This window comes from Coenobita brevimanus, chromosome 52 (genome assembly GCF_032717465.1).
Source record: "Coenobita brevimanus isolate Jiangsu-jjx chromosome 52, ASM3271746v2, whole genome shotgun sequence".
In the NCBI taxonomy this organism is placed as follows: Eukaryota; Metazoa; Arthropoda; class Malacostraca; order Decapoda; family Coenobitidae; genus Coenobita; species Coenobita brevimanus.
The window spans coordinates 16,200,207-16,221,173 of NC_137005.1; the positions used below are offsets into that span (position 1 = coordinate 16,200,207).

General features: G+C 42.5%; 1 protein-coding gene across 1 annotated transcript in view; it reads right to left on the reverse strand.

Moving 5' to 3' along the window:
* The window catches only part of LOC145400494 (lachesin-like), a 228,517-nt gene that overhangs the window by 37,164 nt on the left and 170,386 nt on the right, over nucleotides 1-20,967 (reverse strand). Inside the window, exons 2-3 of the mRNA XM_080273019.1 lie at nucleotides 8,427-8,501; nucleotides 8,257-8,369 (exon numbers count right to left, since the gene is read on the reverse strand). Of these exons, the coding sequence (XP_080129145.1) occupies nucleotides 8,257-8,369; nucleotides 8,427-8,501 (188 nt within the window). The remainder of the gene's footprint in view (nucleotides 1-8,256; nucleotides 8,370-8,426; nucleotides 8,502-20,967) is intronic.

A 20,967-nucleotide genomic window follows, 5' to 3' on the forward strand; every position in this document is an offset into this window, starting at 1 on the left:
GACTTGGTGATGATTGCTGAGAATAGAAGGGAGGCGAACGAAGGATTTAGGATGTGGAGGGACGGGGTAAGGTACAAGCATTTCAGAGTATACATGGATAAAACAAAAGTGATGATATCTAAGGCTGGTGGTGGTACTGTCAGAGCAAAGGGAGTGTTGCCAAATGCATTTTGCCATAAGGGTGAAGGAAGTAACTCCATCCTGTGCAGTGTTTGTGATAAGTGGGTGCAAATCAGATGTAGTGGCACTAGAGGTTGGCTGCGAAATAATGCTGATTACGTAAGTGCTGTGTGCCAGGGAAAGCATGTAGAGACTGAAAGGTGTGAAAGGACCGATCATGCTGAAGAGTTGCTTGAGTATGTGAAGGAGTTTGATATTTGGGGGGCATGTCATGTGTTGGAGGTGATGCTGGACCAGCTCTGTGGCTAGGGTAAGGAGCAGCTGGAGGAAGATCAGGGAGCTGCTGCTTCTCCTAACACTGAGATGGATCTCCTTCTGTGCTAAGAGATCCTTGTAAACAGCATGAGCTAGGAGTGTAATGCTAGACGGTAGTGAGACCTAGGCAGTTTAGTAAGAGGATATTAGTAGGCTCAAATGTACAAAAATGGCAGTGATTAGATGGATGTATAGTGCATCCTTGAAAGCTATGCTAGGGTGGGCTAGGACTGCGATTGAAGAGTTGGGAAGAAAAGTTTGACTTCTATGTATAGGTGTTATGAAGAGGAGTGGTAGATTGAGAAGGTCTGGGAATGTTGAGAGGACGGAAGATGATAGCTGATTGCGGAAGGTGGGAGATGTGAAAGTCGAGAGGCAGACCTAAAAAATATTATAGAGTGTGACCTAAGAAATAAGGGACTGAATAGGAAGGCTGCCAGAGATCAAACAGCATGGATAGCCCCCATCAGGTGACCAAGGCCGGCGAATGCAAGCATGTTGGAGCATTATAAACGATACAAACAACACGATACGATATGATAAAAAGTACAGTTTAGTGTCTATATCTCTCAGTATGGAAGTATGACAGGGAACATCAGAACTTTCAAGATTTTATTTTTCATCATTTTTTCATAAATAATACCAAATACTCAAACTGAGCGAGACCACGACCACATAAGATTAACCATTACTACAGGAAATCTCATTCTGGTTTCCTGTTATTATGGATCACACTACCAATCTCTCCAAGATCTCTATGTCTATACCATATGCCTGAACAAAATTTTTGAATGCAAGGAAGATGGAACCAAAGATCAGAAGCCTGCAAGATTGTTTCCTTAAACACACACACACACACACACACACACACACACACACACACACACACACACACACACACACACACACACACACACACACACACGCACACACACAAAACAAGATAAAAGAGAGCCAATGTCAAATCCGTTCATTTCGAGATGCCTGGACACACTACGTTTGGAAGATTGGAGATCATAGGCAGTAGGAAATACAGTCAGTGGAAGACAGTTCCAGAGTTAACCTGTTGCATACATGAAGGACTGGGAGTAATTGTTAACTCTCGCATTAGAGAGTTAGACAGAAAATGGATGAAAGTTTGTTGCTAGACGGGCGCTATGCGTCCTCCATAGTCGTGGAGGGATGTAAGCGCACAGTTCAGAGGAACAGAGACCATTCATGTAACGACTGAAAAGAGATAAAGATGCAAAAGTGTGGTGAAGAGATAGAGGTTGAAGAGAGCCAGTAAGAGGAAGAGAATTAATGAGACAAAAAGCCTTTGACACCACCTTCTTGAGAAAACCCGTATGTGGGGAGCCTCCCCACACATGAAAGTTATACTCTACACAGGAGCAAATATAACCCTTGTATAAAGTCAGCAGGCGGGGTGGCTGGTGGCTCAGTCGGTAGAGAGGTGGCCTGCAGTCCTACTAGACCCAGGTTCAAATCCCTGCTGGGGCAGGGAACAGTTTAAGTATTTGAATTTCATACAATCAGACTTTACTGATCTACATGAACACCCGCCAACATGTCGTTAAAATATCCCCGCTAATACCAATACACTAGTCCTGTATGAGACAGCCCTAGCATGTATTCAATTTGGACAGTAGGTGTTAGTGCCGAAGTGGTGACATGTAGAGGTGTATGGTATGCAGGAGGACTACTGGGTCTTGGGAGCAGGCTGTGAAGCCAGACTTGGACAAAAAAAAAAAAAAAAAATGTGCAGGGGTAACAAAGGCATGGAGTCAGCTTAGGATCCAGATTTTAATTTTACACGAGGTATTTTTCTAAGATAAATCCAGAGAGAGTGAAACCCCAAGAATGTTTAAAGATGATGCAGAATTATGTTGGATATTCAAAAAGAAATTGGCTGGTTGATATATGTAAGAACTAAGTTTTTGATGCACATCAAGAATACTTTTACCCCAATCAGAGATATGAGCAAAGTTCGATATTAGATGTACCATAACCTCATCTCTTCTTTGTTGAAATAATTGCTGAAATAGATGCTGCGAGAAACGAATGGAAAGGTGAAGGGTAGAGCCATCACCGTATGAGTGAATAGGGTTAGATGTGCAGCATCGAAAGTCAATGATGAATTAAAGAGAGTGGGTGATAGGACAGAGCCCTGAGGAACAACACTATTGATAGCTCTAGGAGAACAGTAGATGTCTACAAGAGCAACTATAGAAAGACCAGAAAGGAAGCTAGAGATGAAGGCACAGATAGAAGAATAAAAACTGTAGGTGGGCAGTTTGGAAATTAATGATTTGTGGCAGACTCGATTAAAAGCCTTTGAGATGTCATGTGGAACGGCAAAGCTTTCACCAGTGTTCTTAAAGGAGGATGACCAAAAGTCTCAAAGGTAAATGAGAAGATCGCTGGTGGAGCATCCTTGGTGGAACCCATACTGACGATCAGAAAAAAGTTTGTGATAGGAAATGTACTTTAAAACTTTTTGTTTAGAGTAGATTATACAATTTTTGAAATACAGGATGTTTCAGCGATTGGCCGATAGTTAGAGGGCTGGGAATGGTCACCCTTCTTTGGGACAGGCTGAATGAGAGCAAACTTGCAGCAAGAAGGAAAGATACAGGTTGACAGACAAAGGCGAAAGCATTTACATTGGCAGGGTGTAAGCACAGTAGCTCAGATCTTGAGGACAACAGGAGGGACCCCATCAGGCCCATATGCCTTGTTAGTACTGAGGTCAGTGATGGCAGAAAATACATCAGTTGAAGAAATTTTAATGTCAGCCATGAGGAAGTCAGAGGGGGAAAGTTATGGAGGAACAGCACTGGAATCGTCTAAGATGGAACTGGAGAAGAAAGTCTAAGCAAAGAGTTCTGTTTTATCAGTAAAAGAAACAGCTACAGAGTCATCAGGACAGAAAAGAGGGGGGCAGCATGATGAGGTGAAATTTGTAGAAAGGTTCTTGGCAAGGTACCAGAAGGAGTGGGTTGAATCTGAGTAGAAGAGTTTAGAGCATTTAGATTGTACTGCTTCACCAACAGTCCCAGTACCCATTTCATGCATTTGTTGAAACTAAGGGGCAAAGATATATCCCTGTTTTACTCCAGAACTTGCCAGATAAAATCAGAGGTTCTCCCTCCACACTTTACAGCACCATCGGTGTTTGTGAGCCGGATAATATGTGATGGGGTCACATGGAGACCCAAGTCCCAATAGGTCCCATAGTACCTCAAAATTTAATGAACCCACCACCTTCTTTGATTTTCCCTGGAATGATTATTGCTTCCATGGCCGACAGCCATCTGAGTGTGCCTTGCACATTACAGAGGTTGATCTCTCGTCATGGAAGCATACATTCATCACTCATATCCATTGACTAATGCAAAAAAAGAAACTGGTTTAATCATGCTTGTTCTAATGCTGTCCACAACAAGAAAAAGGCCTTGAAAAGGTGCCCTGAGTGAACCCAGTCCTAAATCTCACCTTATTATGTTTCTGCCCGGAATTGTGCTAAGTCCATTCTTTGCTCCGCTATAATTAATTGCATTCGTACTATATGCTCTGAAGTCTCCAACTCAAATTCTTCCCGCTTCTACTCTCACCTTGCCACAAACCTTTCTAACAGGTTTATCTCATCATCCTTCCCTCCTCTTTTCCTCTCTGATGCCTATGTAGCTATATTTCTACTGATCAAGCAGAATTCTTTCCTCCGACTTTCTCCTTTATTTCCACCTTAGATGACTGCAGTGCTATTCCTCCATCACTTCCCCCTTCAACTTCCTCAAGGGTGACACTAAAATTTCTTCAATTGATGTATTCTCTGCCATCGCTGGTCTCAGTACTAATGAGGCATACGGGCCTAATGGGGTCCCTCCTGTTGTCCTCGAGAACTGTGCGTCTGTGTTTACACCCTGCCTAGGCAAAGTCTTTTGCCTTTGCCTATCAACTTATACCTTTCCTTCTTGCTGGAAGTTTGCTCTCATTTGGCCAGTCCCAAAGAAGAGTGACCATTCCCAGTCCTCTAACTATCGCCCAGTTGCTTAAGCATCCTGTCTTTCAAAGTTTTTGAGCCTATTATTAACAAAAAACATTTAAAGCATCTTTCCTATTACAACTCTTTCTGATCGTCTGCTTGGGTCCCGCCAGAAACGCTCCACTGGCGATCTTCTCACATACTTTCCAGACTCCTGGTCATCCTCCTTTCAGGACTTTGGCGAAAGCTTTGCCATTCCACTTGACATCTCAAAGACTTTTGATTAAGTCTGGCACACATCTTTAAATTCCAAACTGCCCTCTTACAGTTTTTATCTTTCTGTCTGTGCCTTCATCTCTGGCTTCCTTTCTCATTGTTCTACAGCTGCTATTGTAGCAGGCCACCGTTCTTCTCCTAGAGCTATCAATAGTGGTGTTCCTCAGGGCTCTATCCTATCACCAACCCTCTTCCTTTCATTCATCAGTGACCTTCTAAGCTGTACATCTATCGCTATCCACCCAATCACTGATGACTTCATCCTTCACCACTTCATTCACTTCCTGCAGCGCCCATCTCAGCCATTACGTCAACAAACAAGGGATGAGGCTATGGCACACCTAGTGTCTGACTTGTTTCATGTCTATGATTGGGATAAGAATAATCTCGTTTTTAATTCATTATAAACTCAGTTCTTACATCTATCAACCCAATAAAATCTTCCATAGTAGTACCCATTAGTTTTTAACAATATCCAGATCAATCCTGCATCATCTTTAAACATACGTCGGCCTTCATTCTCTCGGGATCTGTCTTGGAATCAACATATTTCCTCTCTTATAAAATATGCTTCCAAGAGACTGGTCTGCTAAGCTGACTGTGTGCTTTCTTTACCCCTACAGTGTTGTTGACTTTATACACGGGTTTTATTCGCACCTATGTAGAGTACAGCTATCACATGTGGGGAGGCTCCCAACATACAGCTCTTCTCAAATTGGTGAAGTCAAAAGATTTTCATCTCATTAACTCTCCTTCTCTTACTGGCTCTCATCAACCTCTGTCTCTTCATCGTATTGTTGCATCTTGATCTCTTTTCTGTCGTTGCTTCAATGGTCACTGCTTCTCTGAACTGCCTGCTTGCATCCCTCCACCACTACAGTGAGCACATAGCACCAGTCTATCAATAAACTCTCATTGTTTTTCTGTCCAATTCTCTAATGCAAGAGTTAATCGTTATTCCCAGTCCAACATGTATGCAACAGGTCAGCTCTGGAATGGTCTCCCTCTGTCAAAATTTCCTCTTGCCTATGATCTCCAGTTTTTCAAACGCAGTGTGTCCAGGCATCTTGAAATGAACAGCTCCTGAATTTGCCTCTCTGTTATTTTGTTTTTGCTTTTTCTCTGAAAGAACAATCTGCAGGCTCTTGGTCTTTGGTTCTTTCTTCCTTGCAATAAAAAAAAATAATAATAATAATGCAATAACAATCCCTCCTGATAATTGCATCTGCTTTCCATTGAAACCTGAAGTGATAGGTTCTTGTTAGCTGGAAACTTCTTGAGCTTGAATGCATAATGCTCAGGACCCTGAAATTTTAACTAAGAGCCCCAGATTCGCAGTAGAAGCATATGGTGAGCAAGTACCTGGGGTGGCAAAGTAAGCACTCTAATGCCAAGGTCATTACAGCTGCTGCTCCTCATCCAGGTAGAGTGAATGAGAGAGAATGATTCCTGTATTCCCAATGGCCTTCCCAATAGCCTTGACCAGTTTCACAAGAATGCTAAAGCACCAGCTACCATATTACTTTTCAAATTAGCTAATGCCTACCTCATTTTTGCTTAGAGAAGGGATGGCCGCATCAGAGTAGCAACAATGCTAGTGATCACTAGCAAAGAACTCGGAATTCTTGAAAATAATTCTGACGGATCCTCCAGAAAGAATTTAGCAGGATGTTGTCATTTTACTTGGCAACTTCTCCAACAGTGAAGTAACAAGTCCAGTCTTGAAGATCTGGCCACTGGAACCAGCACTTCTCAATTTACATAATTGTGCACACTTCTCAATTTACATAATTTTGCAAAGTCCAGATGGAAAGAATTAACAGTACTCCTAATTCCAAAGCCATGGGGACCAATGTATTGCTGGAAGCCTTCCCTCTTTGGGCCAGTATCTGACCAACAGCACATCTCAAGAGGGGTAGTGTTTCACATGCGATTCTAATTTGGTGCAGATCAACTCTTTCTCCTTGAGATCACTCATCTCAGTAGGAGCATACATTGCAATAAAAAGGATGATGTCCAAAGTGTGGTTGAACACCACCAGCATTGTATGCTCATCAACCAAGTATTCCTTTTTACAGAAGAGATCAAACGAGCAGAAATCACCCTGGGAACACCCCTAAGATGGTTGTCATTGACAGCTGGACCAGTAGCATGTGTACCCAACATACTGATTCTCCTATGGCCAGGCTGCCTCACGTCAGAGACTGGAGTTATGATGATACCCAGTTGCCGAACTTCTCATAACAACAAAGGGAGTCGACCATTTTTCTAAGAGGCTTAAATCGTTCTAAACTCCCACATGAAATACCCTCCAATGGTTAAACGAGGATGTGGACCTTCACGTTCATATGCCATCTGCACCACCAGGAAGTCATGAAAAACAGGATAGAGCTCGACGCCACCGACTACAGTTGGTTCCTGGCGACTCTCACTGGCTTTGCAAACATCCTTAATAACTGGTGCTAGTCTGATAAGTCCCCCTGACCGAACAGTGATGAAAGCCCTGCCTGCCAGCACCTGAGGAAGGACTCCCCAATAAAAGACTGGGGTCTGTGTCAGCCAAGACTAGGTGACTCTAGTCCCGTCTCCCTCGTTAAATAGTTATAGTAGTGACAGTTTTCACAGGAACACGATGCAAGCCCTTCCCCAACCTCCCAGGTCAGGGAAGGACTTAAATCTAGTACACGGATCCCTCGCCACCAAGCCTTGTAATCAAGGTGAACTACCCTGGTAGATGACTACAGGCTTAAGAAGCTCACCTGCCTTGCATCTGCACTGGGTGAGACCTGTGGGGCTGACAGTTTAGTTGCCAACAATCACACAGATCAGCACTAAATTAATAATGGTACCAGTTACCCTGTCTGTTACACCACCTGAACTATTTTCCTTAGTCTGTTACTTGTTGCTAACTTGTCATAGAATATGATATTGACTTGCTTCTATCGCTGTCATATAGATAAATACATTTCACTGTTTTGTTTGTTGCATGAATTATTGCCAGCCTGCTAGTGTTCTTTCTTTGTACCTGCTTCTAATATAATACAAAATATCTTTCAATCAGTATTTTCCTGTGCCCATCATATCTCATACTTTCAGCATAATTCTAGCCCAAATTCCAACTGTTTCCATGATGTGGTAAGAATTCAGAAACAAAAATGCAAAACCTCAAACTCAGAGAGAAATCAGTATAACTATTATACCGTATCTTTCTTTTACTTCTGCATAAATACAGTATAGTAATCACTAATATTTTTCTCCTTCCATGGATACAGTTTACTTTATGGCTGTTCTTGTCTTACTTTCGTATTTTAGTCACACTTCTTACCGCAACTGTATAGCATAGGTCATCCAGCTTACTGCAGTGTCCTCATGCCTTATGTCCTTATATTCTACTTATCAATCTACCCATCCATCTGTCTCACATCTTTCCACATCCATATACTAGTTTATCTTTAATTCTTCTACCCATCTTCCTATCCATCCATTTCTATTCTTTCTGTTTCCAATCAGATGTTCAAACCTACCCATCCTCCTTAACATTCACTCATTCCACCACTTACCGATTTGTTGCCCAGGTTCCTAATCTTGCAGGGTAAGTAGGCATTAGAGCCCAATTGTGCTTTTATGTGGGTGGGGGAAGATGTGTCGAAAGTCGGGGGTGCCTCACTCGTGGACGAAGATGATGTGGAAGAGGAGGGAGGGGAGAGGAAGGAAGAGGAAGATGAGGCATGGTGGATCAGGTTGAAATCCTTCCTGCGATGTCTCCCATGGTTGCGTCTGCCAGAGTGCTTCAGTCGCCACGACCCTGTGGACAAAGTGCATCAGGTAAGTGAAGTTACCGGTAATGCTAAAGTGGATGGATGGCCGTGAAAGATGACCAGTGTAAATTGATAGTGGATGAGGAAGCCATGGCTGCAAGCACACTGCATTCTTGTAGGCACAAGCAGGTGCAGCCGAAGTTGGGCTGGTGTGTGAATGTCTAAACAATATAAGAGATTTTTATCAAGTTCTCTTCCAATGCCATGCAAAGAATGTTGTGGCAGTTTACTTCGTATGGGATGCATACCAGTTACAGGATTGGAGTGAAACATCTGCTATGAGATGCTCAGAGTCCATTTTAGGTCACTACCTGCACAGTTGATGCAAGGAAAGTTAAACTTCAACTCCTCTGATGTGCACCGATATGGGCTTGCACTCTTGCCTGCTTCTGCCAACTGTCTGTGTGATCTTACCCACAGGCTGAGAGGAATAATATGGTTGATGTATGGAATGTTACAGTGATATAGCCATGTGGAGATAATGTGTGTTGAGTGAATGAAAACAAGGATCACAAGTGTAAGGAGTGAGGGCAAGAAGTAGGCCTAGAAGATGAGGGGATGGTGTGGAAAATGTATGAATCAGAATTCTGAGCATCCAGGAGGATGAGGGATAGGGAACAGAGGAAACTGATCCAGTTGTATCTGTAGGACAGTTCAGTGCCAGTGAGCTACAACACTGATGTGAAACAAACCATGGTAATGAGCTGAGTGTGAATCTTTAAAAACTAAGTTTGCTTTGTTGCAGCTGTGGTTCTTAACCTATTTGTCGCTGTTACCCCTTGGCACACCAGAACAGGCTGTTACTACCACATCCTACTTAAACAGAGAAAAAGAGTACAAAAACATATGGTAATGTATTTTCCAAGTGTGTCTTCAAGCTATAGAAAGAAGTCAGTATATGGTTTTCAGTTACATTAACCCGTACCGTGCTGAAAAAAAAGAAAAAAAAATTATGCCCCTCTACGCTGGCCGATTCTGGATTTTCTTTTTTCTGGCTAATTGGGCTTAATACATCCATATAAGATCCCTGGCACTAATAAAAGTAAGCGCTAAAGCCAGATAGTTGGTTGAATCGACTCAGGTTGGTGCCACTCTACTTCTGAAATCATTGAGGTTACTGAGAAAGCAGAGCATCTGTGAGCTTGTGAACGGATTTTGGATATTTTTTGTGGGTAAATGGGCTTAATACATCAATATAAGATCCCTGGCACTAATATAAGTAATCACCAAAGCCAGAAAGTAGGTTGAATAAAGTCAAGTTGGTGCCACTCGATCTGTGAAATCTTCAAGGTTACAGAGCAGAGCTGCTGTGAGCCTGCTAAGACTCACTCGCCTCCCATGATCCTAAATCAGTGTTGTAAGTGTAGTGGAGAAATGTCTGAAGCTAGCGAGATATGATATTCCCTTCCATTTTACTTTGGTTGCTTGCAATGACTTCTCAATGATCCAGGATGTAGATCTACGTCGCTAGCACGGTACGGGTTAAGTTTTGCAGTAGAACATACTCTTGGTTAGACTACTAGTGTGATGGGTGAATCAAGTTTTCCTTTAAACAGTTTTTCTAGATGTCGCTCAGTTAGAGGCAATTCATGATTGTAATAGTCAATAAGCATCCTATTTTTGGCCGTTCATTTTTAGTACTGCAAGCAAGCCCAATTCATAGTGGCATGTAGCTACAAAAGGCACCAGGATCTTGTGTGCTATGCTAGAATGATGTATTTTTACCAAGTTTTATCTAGAAAGTAGCCAGATCCTGCTTATGATCTCTTTATCTATCTATTGCCAGATGCCTCAAGCCCATAAGGGGTGGCCACATACAAATCGCCTCCATGTCGCCCTGTCCACCACCACTTCACTGTCTTGCTCCCAGTTCACACCCACTCTCTCATATACCTCTCCACTCCATCCCTGCATCTCATCTTTGGCCTCCCTCTTCCTCTCCCCCCCCCCTCGACTTCATTCACATACATTCTCCTCGTTAGTCTTTCACTCTCTGTCCATTCCACATGGCCAAACCACCTCAATATATTTCTCCTAATGCTTTCTACCACATCTACATCCACACCACAATGCTCCTTCACTTCCTCATTTGTCAGTCTGTCTCTCCATGTAACTTCACATGCTCTTCTCAAATAACTCATTTCCACGACTCTCACTCTTGACTTGTGTCCTTCTAACAAGGTCCAAGTTTCTCTTCCATACATTAGAGGCGGTATCACAATGCTATCATGCAGCGACTTTTTTACTTCGATGCTTACTTCCCTATTTCCTATCACTGCTTTCAAAGAACCAGCCATCTGGAAACCATTCATCTGGAAACAACAATGTAGGAAGTTTCCAGACGCTGCCTTCTCTCATTAGGGCCACTCCTACATCCACTGCCCTTCCCTGTACCTCTTGTGTAACCCCATCCATACACTGATCGAACAAAAATGGAGACATGACACATCCTGTTTAATCCAACATTCTGATAGAAAAATTCATGCAGTCATTATCCACATGCACTGCAGCCTTAGCACCCTCAAACATATTCTTCACGACATTCAACAACTTCCCATTTACTCCATATACTCTTAGTATTATCCACATTCATTGTCTGTCCACTCTGTCATATATGCTTTCTCCAAATTCATGAAGGCTGCATACAACTTCTTTCCCTTCTCTAGGAACTTTTCCATTAATGACCTAAGGATGAATATTGGACCTACACAACCTCTTCCCTTCCTAAAACCTCCCTGTTCTTCTCTAAGTAATTCCTCTGTTATTTCCCTAACTCTGTCATTAAGTATCCTACCATAAACTTTGCCTATTGCACTTAGAAGACATATGTCGCTATGATCACCACATGCTTCTTTTTCCACTTTTCCTTTGCACAAGTGAATAATTATACCTGACTTCCAATCCTGCGGGAGTCTACCTTCCTCCCAGGCCAATCTGCACATCTTCCATACCCATTCTACTACTATCTCTCCCCCATACTTCAAAATTATACCACACACTCCATAAGTACCTGGGACTTTCCCCAATTTGACTTTCATTGCATCCATTACTTCCATCCTACTGATTTCTTCCCACCTTTTCACCACTCTTCTTCTCCCAGCCATTCTCCAGCCACTTATACTCGTATTACATTCATTCATTTTGTTTAACAGTTACATCTTCTCACTTTTTCTCCCGTCTCCACTATCAGTCTACCATTTTTACCTTTCACTCTACTACCATATTTATCACCCTGTCTGACTCTCTCTACCTCCTTCTAGAACATTTTCTTAATTCCCTCCATTTACACTTGAATTCCTTCCAAATTCCTCATCCACTCTTTTCTTACCCTCTTTTACTAATCTTTTCACCTCTCTCTTCCTGTCTACATATAACTCTCACTTCCGTTTCTCAACTTCCTCCATGCCTCTCCTTCACATCCACTTACAATATGCTTTCTTCTTTTGTTCATGATAATCTTTTTATTGTCTTATAAGAAAAAAAAATTGCTGAGCAATGTTTATATATAATACCCCCTTGAAAAGGCAAAATTACCTCTTTGAGGGTAATTACCCCCAAGTTAAGAACAACTGATGTAGACCGTAATATTCGGTAATAAAAGGTACATTCCTGATTTTTTTTTTTCTGAACATCTGGTGTGGCCAGATCCTATAGGCTGTCTGGGTATAACTGCTTGCAGTAATTCGATTTGTTAAGCTAACTACAGTGAACTTTGGTCTTTTCCAGCTTATAATGAGATGAATGTGACTGATAAGTCTCCTGATCTGTTTCCCAATCCACTTATGATATGGTGAGCTAATTCTTGTGGATTTTGTAGTGGCAATCCGGTTAGGTCCAGTTCTGATATTAGAGTGAGTGAGATTTATCACGTTTCCCATCAAGCATACTCCAATAAAGCAGGCTAGGTTATTATATGTCACCGAAACAAGACAAAGGATACCTTTCATGAACACACTCACCCATGCAGTAACTCAAGTTGAATGAAAAAATTACTTATGGAGGGTGTCCTAACTGTGATATCAGAATTACAGCGTGGTCCTACTGGAATTCTACCACTCTGATTAAATTCGTTTCCCTATTTCAAAAACCAATGTCACGACATACCAGTAGTACACCTCCTTCCTTAGGTCACCCAACCCAGGGGTGGCAGGGTATATTTACCCTGCCAAAAAGCTGCTTCAGGCTAAGGTCTACCATTGTACAAAATTTCGTTTTTCTACACAGAATTTTGGTCATTCATCCCTGCATTGCCCGAGACCCGCAGGAGCCACCCAACCCCTGCAAAGAACAACATTTGAGGATCCCACCTTACGTAAAACGTGGTCCGAGTGAAGGTCTACTACTTCAAAGTTGTGTGTTCCCAGCTAAAAACTACAGAGAGCTCCCTCCCTGTGCGGGACAGGAAACTCATACACAATGACTAAAGGTGGTCACGCTGAAGGTCTAACATTGTGCAGAATTAAATTTTGTCAAGTAAAAACATTTTATGGTCTTGCATAATGGCACTACTCTAGATCCCGGGATGCCGCCTTCCCCATGGAAAGCGGTCCTAGGGGGTTGTATCCTGCCTTAAAAACCTGATTTGGGAGAAGGTTTACGACAGTGTAATTTTTTTTTTTTTTTTTGCTATTAAAACAACACACACATCCCATAAGGCCTGAACCCCATCATTCAGAACGGTACAGAAACTCAGTGATCAAATGAGTGACAGTTTGGGGAAAAATCTGCATTTGGCCGCAACTGGAGATGCATCAAAAATGAGGATGGAGCGGTGGAGGAAGAAAAATATTAGAGAATCTGTAGTGATGTGTGACAGGAACGGAAAAATGGTTAAGTGGATGTGAGCTTATCGAGGTGTGTTATGAGTGCATACTTGTTGCTGTGGAAGGATGATATATCAGTGATAAATTACTGAGTAAATGGATTGGCTGAGAAGCGAGTAAATGCATATTTACGTGCTAATGAGCTGCTATATGGCATAAAGGTAGTGGATAAATGAATTATTACCAGGCCAGAGTTGTTTATGTGGTCGTGGATAATTTGATCTGGTGTGAAATATAAAGTTGTACAACTATTAATACTGGTATACCTAGTTAGGCTACATAGGTACGCATATTACCACTGTTACACTTATGTACAACTCTATGCACCAAGCAGTCGATGAGACACACACACACACACACACACACACACACACACACACACACACACACACACACACACACACACACACACACAAGCTTATCCAGGAACACGAATAATTAACAACACCACCTGCCCCTTACACACCTTCACTCTCCTCCCAGTCCTTCTCCCCTCCTCCAGTTCTTTATTACCTCCGCCAAGGAGGTTATGTTTTCACCCCTGTCCGTTTGTTTGTTTTTTGGTTGGTTGGTTTGTGAGCAATATTACACAAAAACTACTGGACGGATTTCCATGAAACTTGGTAGAAGAATGGGCCTTGGCCCAGAATACACTCCATTAAATTTTGGTGCGGATCCGAATAAAGGTGCGGATCCAGGATTTTTTTTTTTTTACTTTCTTTAACATTGTGAGATACGACGTTGGCGGAAGTATGCGCTCTACTGAGTGCCATTCCAGTTAATCATATATTGCTTTTTTCTCCATTCTCCGCTCATTTATTTCCCTTCCCTTCTATCTTCCTACGTAAGTTCTGACGTGGTTAGTTGATGGTCAGGAACTTAATACGAGTATGTGGTGTAGTTTTCAAAAGGGCGCAGGTAGGATACAAATTTCTAATAGGGAACATTTTGACTGTTTGCATTTTGTTACCACTGACTGCTGAATTTCTACACGACCCACCAACATGTCATAAAAGCACCCCCGTTATTATCATTACACCAGTATTTAATGACGCAGCCTAGCATGGATTCAATATGGACGTGGACGTTAGCGCCTCCGTGCGCTAGGAATACCGATGCGATGTGTGGCATGTAGGTGGAAACGAGAAAGGAAATAACGCTCTCTGTTTGTTCCTCCTCCTCTCTCGGCATCTCCCTTTCGTTCTCCTTTTTTCTCTTAATACGTCCGTCTGTCTCCATACTTCTCACCCTCTACTCCATATCCACCCTCTCCCTTTATCCAATCCCTTTTCCTTCCTTCCATTCTCCAACCGTAATATTTTCTACCGTTTCACTTTCCATTAGTTCTTACACCTCCTTCCTTTATTTCCTCTACCTATCGAGTGATCTGCCTTCCCTCCCTCTTTCCACTTCTTATATCCTTTCCTTTCCTTTCCTTTCCTTCCACCTTCCATCTACTCATCTTCCCCTTTCCTCTATGTTTCCTCCTCTTCCTTTCTCACCGTCGTAAATCCACATCCTTTGCCCAAACTTCCAGTCCTCTTGGCCATTCTCTACTTCCCTCCTTTCCTCACATTAATCTTGCAACTTTACAAGACCAGTTTGTAATCCTTCCTTCTCCACACTTTCTTTCTGTATCTCTGGTCACTCTCTCCTTCTTCTTTGTTTTCTTTCATGTTGCATATACATCCCTTCACTCTTTGTTTCGTATTTCTATCTTTTCGTGATTTCCTCCCTCAGCATTTCGTTCCTTTCGTTCCTTCTTCCTTCTTTTCGTTCCTTTTCATCCTCTCCTTCATTTCTTTCAATTTTCTTCATACCGTACTCCAGTTCCACTCTTCATTAAGCTCTCCTTCGGTACCGTACTTCCATCTAACCTATCTTTCTTCCTTCCATTCATCGCTTTTCATCTGGTCTCTCAGTGAATCCATTGAGTCTTTCATATCTCTTTCTATTTTTCATCTTTTAATCTTTCTGTTCCTCTTTTCTCTCCTATATTTTCTCCAGTTATCCTTTTTCCTCTTACCTACTCTCATTCATGCCCTCCTTAGCATCATCCTTCACTCTTTCGCCCAATCCCTTCTTTCTTCACATCATGACTTCAGCTTACTGTCCATAATTATCGCCCGACTTTAGAAGGCTGAGCGATAATGTTTTTGCCTGCCTGTGTGTGTGTGTGTGTGTGTGTGTGTGTGTGTGTGTGTGTGTGTGTGTTCCCATTATATCTCATGAACAGCTTGAGCTATCAACATGGAAACTTTAGGGTATCAAAATATGACCAAAATCTTGGCCGAGTTCGAAAATAGGCACTCGGGGTCAAGGTCAAGATCACCAAAATGGCTGCCTGAGGTCAACTAGTTTTTATCGCCCACCATTAGCACCTTTACATCTCATGAACGGCTTCAGCTATCAACATGAAACCTTCAGGGTATCAAGATTTGGCCAAAATCTTGGACTTGGAACAACATTTTCCGGCGGGCGATTACCATTCGGCTCCCGAATGCTTTTCTTTCATTCTTTCAGATTTCCTCTTTTTTTTTCTCTCTCTCTTCCTTTCCTCATGATACTTCCGTGGTTAGGGTTGTTATGCCATTTCCTTCCTCGTTCTGAACCACTTTCACATGGTACTTGCTCCACCACTTCCTATTCACACACATTCTCTCTCTTTCTCTCTCTCTCTCTCTCTCTCTCTCTCTCTCTCTCGTAATTGGAGTGTACCTTGTATTTCTCCTTTCCTCCACCTTTCTCTCTCCTTCCCCGAATACTTTCCTCTCCTTCCTTTTCCTCCGTTCCAATTATCCCCCGCTCACACCCTCCCTCCTCCCTTTCTCCCACCTTGGTTACCCCCACTCGCCATTTCTCTTCTCCCTCCACTCAGTTCCTCTCCAAATCTCAACTTTCAATCTCCCTTCCCCTCCCCTTTCACCCTCCCTTCCTCCTAACTTCCTTCTTTTCCTCACAGCCTTCCCTCACTTTCCTCCCACCCTCATCCCCTCACCCAACTCAACCGTATCCAGTCTAATTATGCTAGATTTACGCGCGCGAGTGTGTGTGTGTGTGTGTGTGTGTGTGTGTGTGTGTGTGTGTGTGTGTGTGTGTGTGTGTGTGTGTGTGTGTGTGTGTGTGTGTGTGTGTGTGTGTGTGTGTGTGTGTGTACGTCCTTCTGCATACAAACCCTCCAGCAAGTTCGCCTCTGTGCACCCCTAACGGTTAATCAATCCCCATACCCACATGCATTATGTATACGGCTTCCATTTCAAGTACATGTGTCTATATTCAGATGATTGGCTTCCGTGTGTGTGTGTGTGTGTGTGTGTGTGTGTGTGTGTGTGTGTGTGTGTGTGTGTGTGTGTGTGTGTGTGTGTGTGTGTGTGTGTGTACCAGGGCCAACAGACGCACACAGACATAAAAGGCGGGTCCATATGTATGCTGCCTTTCTTGTATGGCTGAGTTGTGTCATTAACATATAGACGACCTTGGTGTGTGTGTGTGTGTGTGTGTGTGTGTGTGTGTGTGTGTGTGTGTGTGTGTGTGTGTGTGTGTGTGTGTGTGTGTGTGTGTGTGTGTGTGTGTGTGTGTGAGAGAGAGAGAGAGAGAGAGAGAGAGCAATAACTCCGAGGGGTGGGAAGAAGCGAGGGGGTAGTGAGGGAGTGTGACTAAGAGGGGAGATCGAGGCAGATACGAAACAGGGGAGAAGGGAGGGGAAAGGGAGCTGAGTACGTGGGTAACCAACAGAAAACAACAGGAGACTAGAGTGGGTAAGAAGGTAAATAGGAGAGAGAGAGAGAGAGAGAGAGAGAGAGAGAGAGAGAGAGAGAGAGAGAGAATACTCGTAAACACAACAAAGGGAAAGAATAAAATCCAACGAAACACCAGTTAAGAAGGAAGCAAAAAATAGCAACACAGTTAGGGAAAGAAAAATCAGTGTTGTGTGATGTGTAAAGTGGGGTTGGGGGTGATGGTGAGGGGGTGAGGAGGAGTGAGTGAGGTTGCTGTAAGGAAGGGTGAGCCAGGGAGGTGTGGTTGATACTGGGAAAGGAAACAGAGTGAAGGTAGGGTGAGAAAGAATGAGGAAAGAGAGTGAAGCCTGAAAAAACATTGAGACGACAGAGAGTGAAGGTGAGACGAGAATGGCAGGGGACCAGAGTGAGAATGAGGATAAGAGAGGAAGGAGAGTGAATAAAGTTTGAAGGTGAGTGACCAGTGTGAGAGAAGATGATATTAGCTATGACGATTAAGACTGAGTGAGGAAGGAGTCCGGGATGAGAATGAAGGTAGGGACGGGAGAGAGAGAGAGAGAGAGAGAGAGAGAGAGAGAGAGAGTGTGTGTACAGTGAAAATGCAAATGTAGCTGAGGATAACAGAGTGAAGAGGATAAAAAGAGTGAAAAACTGATTAGTGAGATTATGGCTGACACTCCGAGTTAATAAAACAGAGGATAAGAGCGAGTGAAACCTAAGAGAAGATGACAGTGGACAAAGTAGGGAAGACCAAGATAAAAGATGAAAAGGAAATAGTGTCTGGGAAGGCATGTACAGTTATATTAGATGTGGGAGCTTCAGAGCCCTTCAGTTGCCCTTGGTGTGGTGAGGTGTGGGAGGGTGATTTTGTGTAGTGTGGTGAGAAAGCCTGGTACCGTATGATGCAGGGTATTTAGTGGCATGGTCTAGCTTCGCCAAAACCGTCAGTGTAAACAAGAGTGAACACCTGCATCCAAAAATAATGAAACAGAAATGGACAAAGCCACGCTTAAAGATATAAAAATGAGGAAAGAAATGGAGAAAATGAAAATATGGCGAGGAGCAGATGAAAAATGATAGAAAAACAAAACGGCAAACATGAACAGATGTTAGAATGAAATGAAAATGAAATAAAGGGTGTAGGCGAGTTAGAAATTGAGAGAGAGAGAGAGAGAGAGAGAGAGAGAGAGAGAGAGAGAGGTGGCACGAGCCATTTAGCAAGAGGCGGAGTGGTTATTTTAGTTTATGTCGTTCATCAGTCTCCTCTCTCTCTCTTTCTCTCTCTCTCATATATATATATATATATATATATATATATATATATATATATATATATGGTAGGAGGAGGCACTCACCATCCACTCACTCGATGTAGTGCTGCTCTCAGGTGCCTGCCCTTTCCTCTCTTCTTTCTTTCCTACTTCTATCTTTCTTTCCTTCATTCTTTCGTCTTCCTACTGTCTACGGGTGACTACACTGAGTGACAGGCCAAATGGTTTCCTGTACACCAGGAAACCATTTCCTACACTGGGTGATAACCATATAACCTAATGATGGCGCCTTGTGGTGTAGTGGGTAAATAAGGCGCTCCAGTCGCTTTGAGCCGGTGCTGGTTTACATCCAAGGGTGGTTGGGGTTTATTGCTCACGTAATGCCACTCAAGGATGAGTGAGGCTGGTCATTCGCATCTCAAATGTCAGGACTAACTTGCCTAGCCCCAGGCACCTACACTCCTCATGGGGCAACAGTGGATTAAAAGATATATAAATGAAATGAGAGAGAGAGAGAGAGAGAGAGAGAGAGAGAGAGAGAGAGAGAGAGCCTCTATGATGTAGTGGTAAAGTGTTCGTTTTCGTACACTGAAGAACGAGGGTTCGCTCCCCGCCCAAGTAATAAACTTTGGGAGCGTTCTTCTGGCCACGTACTGCTTGGCGGACATAAGGGGTGCTGTGGTTGAACCAGTGTCGCATACCATAAAGTATGCTTGCACTCAGTCGGCTTGCGCGGGCCGATTACACTTGGTTCACAGACGACACACACATCCAAAGCCACTCCAACACTACAAGTACACTTACAAGCACTTCTCACCCTACATACAATCTCTACCAGACAGCCTAAGCCACTTGGTAGAGATACATTGGCTGTATCGTCCCCACTTCTGTCGGGATAGACCGGTCCTGTAGTGGACATTCAAACGGCTGAGATGATATATATACGGTACTGTGGCTGAGATGATATATATACGGTACTGTATATATATATATATATATATATATATTGTTACATAGCCTATGATTTCATCATCCTTTGTCTGATTTTTAACGCACAGTATGCTGCATGTTTGATCACGAGCGTGTTCTGCCTCAGTCCCCCCCTTCTACCGTTATAGTAGAGTAAGTCGACATTTCTGTTATTCAGTGCAGGATTGTCATCTCTTTGTCCCCATGGCTTCATTTGCGCGTCCTTATTACAAGTTGTATCAAGCTCTCCTGGCCCCTATATAATGAGCTCAGTCTCTGCATCGTGGCCACTTAGATCTGCTCCTCATTTTGTTCACATCTCTGTCCTCCCCTGTACAGATATTATTATTGTGAGTGCTCAAGAAATCTCCAAACATCTAGCAGCTGTGTGTAATTTGAGTATAACTTGTATTTTTTCTTGTACTGTGTAGCATAAGGTTAATTCTTAGGCCTAGTGAGGTTTTTTGATTAATGTTGGGTTTTATGTCAGTCATTTTTGATAATAGTTTGTATCTGTAATTATTTATCTGGCATTCACTGAGTATTATCTGGTATCTCATTTTATCAGGGCTGACTTAGATAAATTTACTCTTGCTAATTTTGTGTTAATAGAGGCTATTGCAGTTAACCATATATTTAACCTGTTTTTGCCATTACATTATCCTTATGAGTCCTGAATGTTTTGTTGTTAGTTTAAGCATTAAACTTTAACTTGTAATTTTACCTAACTCTTTTGTTTTGAACCTGGAACTTTACGGGACAGTAGTGATTTTCAGTATTCTCACTTAAAGTGTACATTATCTTTCTCTGTTCCGTAACATAAATTTGGCGACCTCTCATCAGGATATTCAGGATATTATCATAAGGATATTGTTTGATATTTTGTGACTGTGATATATTCATGATGGCTACTATTTCTACACTTGATGAAGCCAAAGATTTTTTGTCAAATGTGCAAACAATGTGTGACATAGAAAACAGAACAAAGAATGAACTTAAGCTCGTTGCCCAACAATTGGGAATTGCTGTTCGCTCTCATCATTCTAAAGATCAAATTGTTGACATGATTAATGAAAGCTTGTTTAATGTAACTCCTCGAAATGAGCAAACGCAGATTGAATTAGCTAAGTTACAGCTAGCCCAGCAGGAGGCTCGTGTGAAGGAAGCTGAATTTCAAGCACAGGCTAAGGAGGCTGAGTTTCACGCACAAGTTGAACTTGCAAGGATTCAGGCAGACCATGAGTATCACATGAAACAAGGTGGAACTGGATCATCTTGCTCTGATGATTTTGATGTGGCTAAAAATGTTAAACTTGTCCCTCCTTTTAATGAATCTGATTTAACAAAGTATTTTCAGTTGTTTGAGAGGGTAGCTACAGGTTTTAATTGGCCTAAGGAGTATTGGCCAGTACTCCTTCAAACTGTTCTCACCGGTAAAGCTCAAGTAACTTATGCATCTTTGCCTCAGGATCAGTCTGATAATTATGATGTAGTTAAGAGCTTGATTCTTAAGGCCTATGAGCTTGTTCCTGAAGCCTATAGAGTAAAATTTAGGACAACTTACAAGCAAGATAAGCAATCCCATGTTGAGTATGCAAAAATCAAAGAAGATTTGTTAGAGCAGTGGTTAAATTCTAAGAATGTGGATTC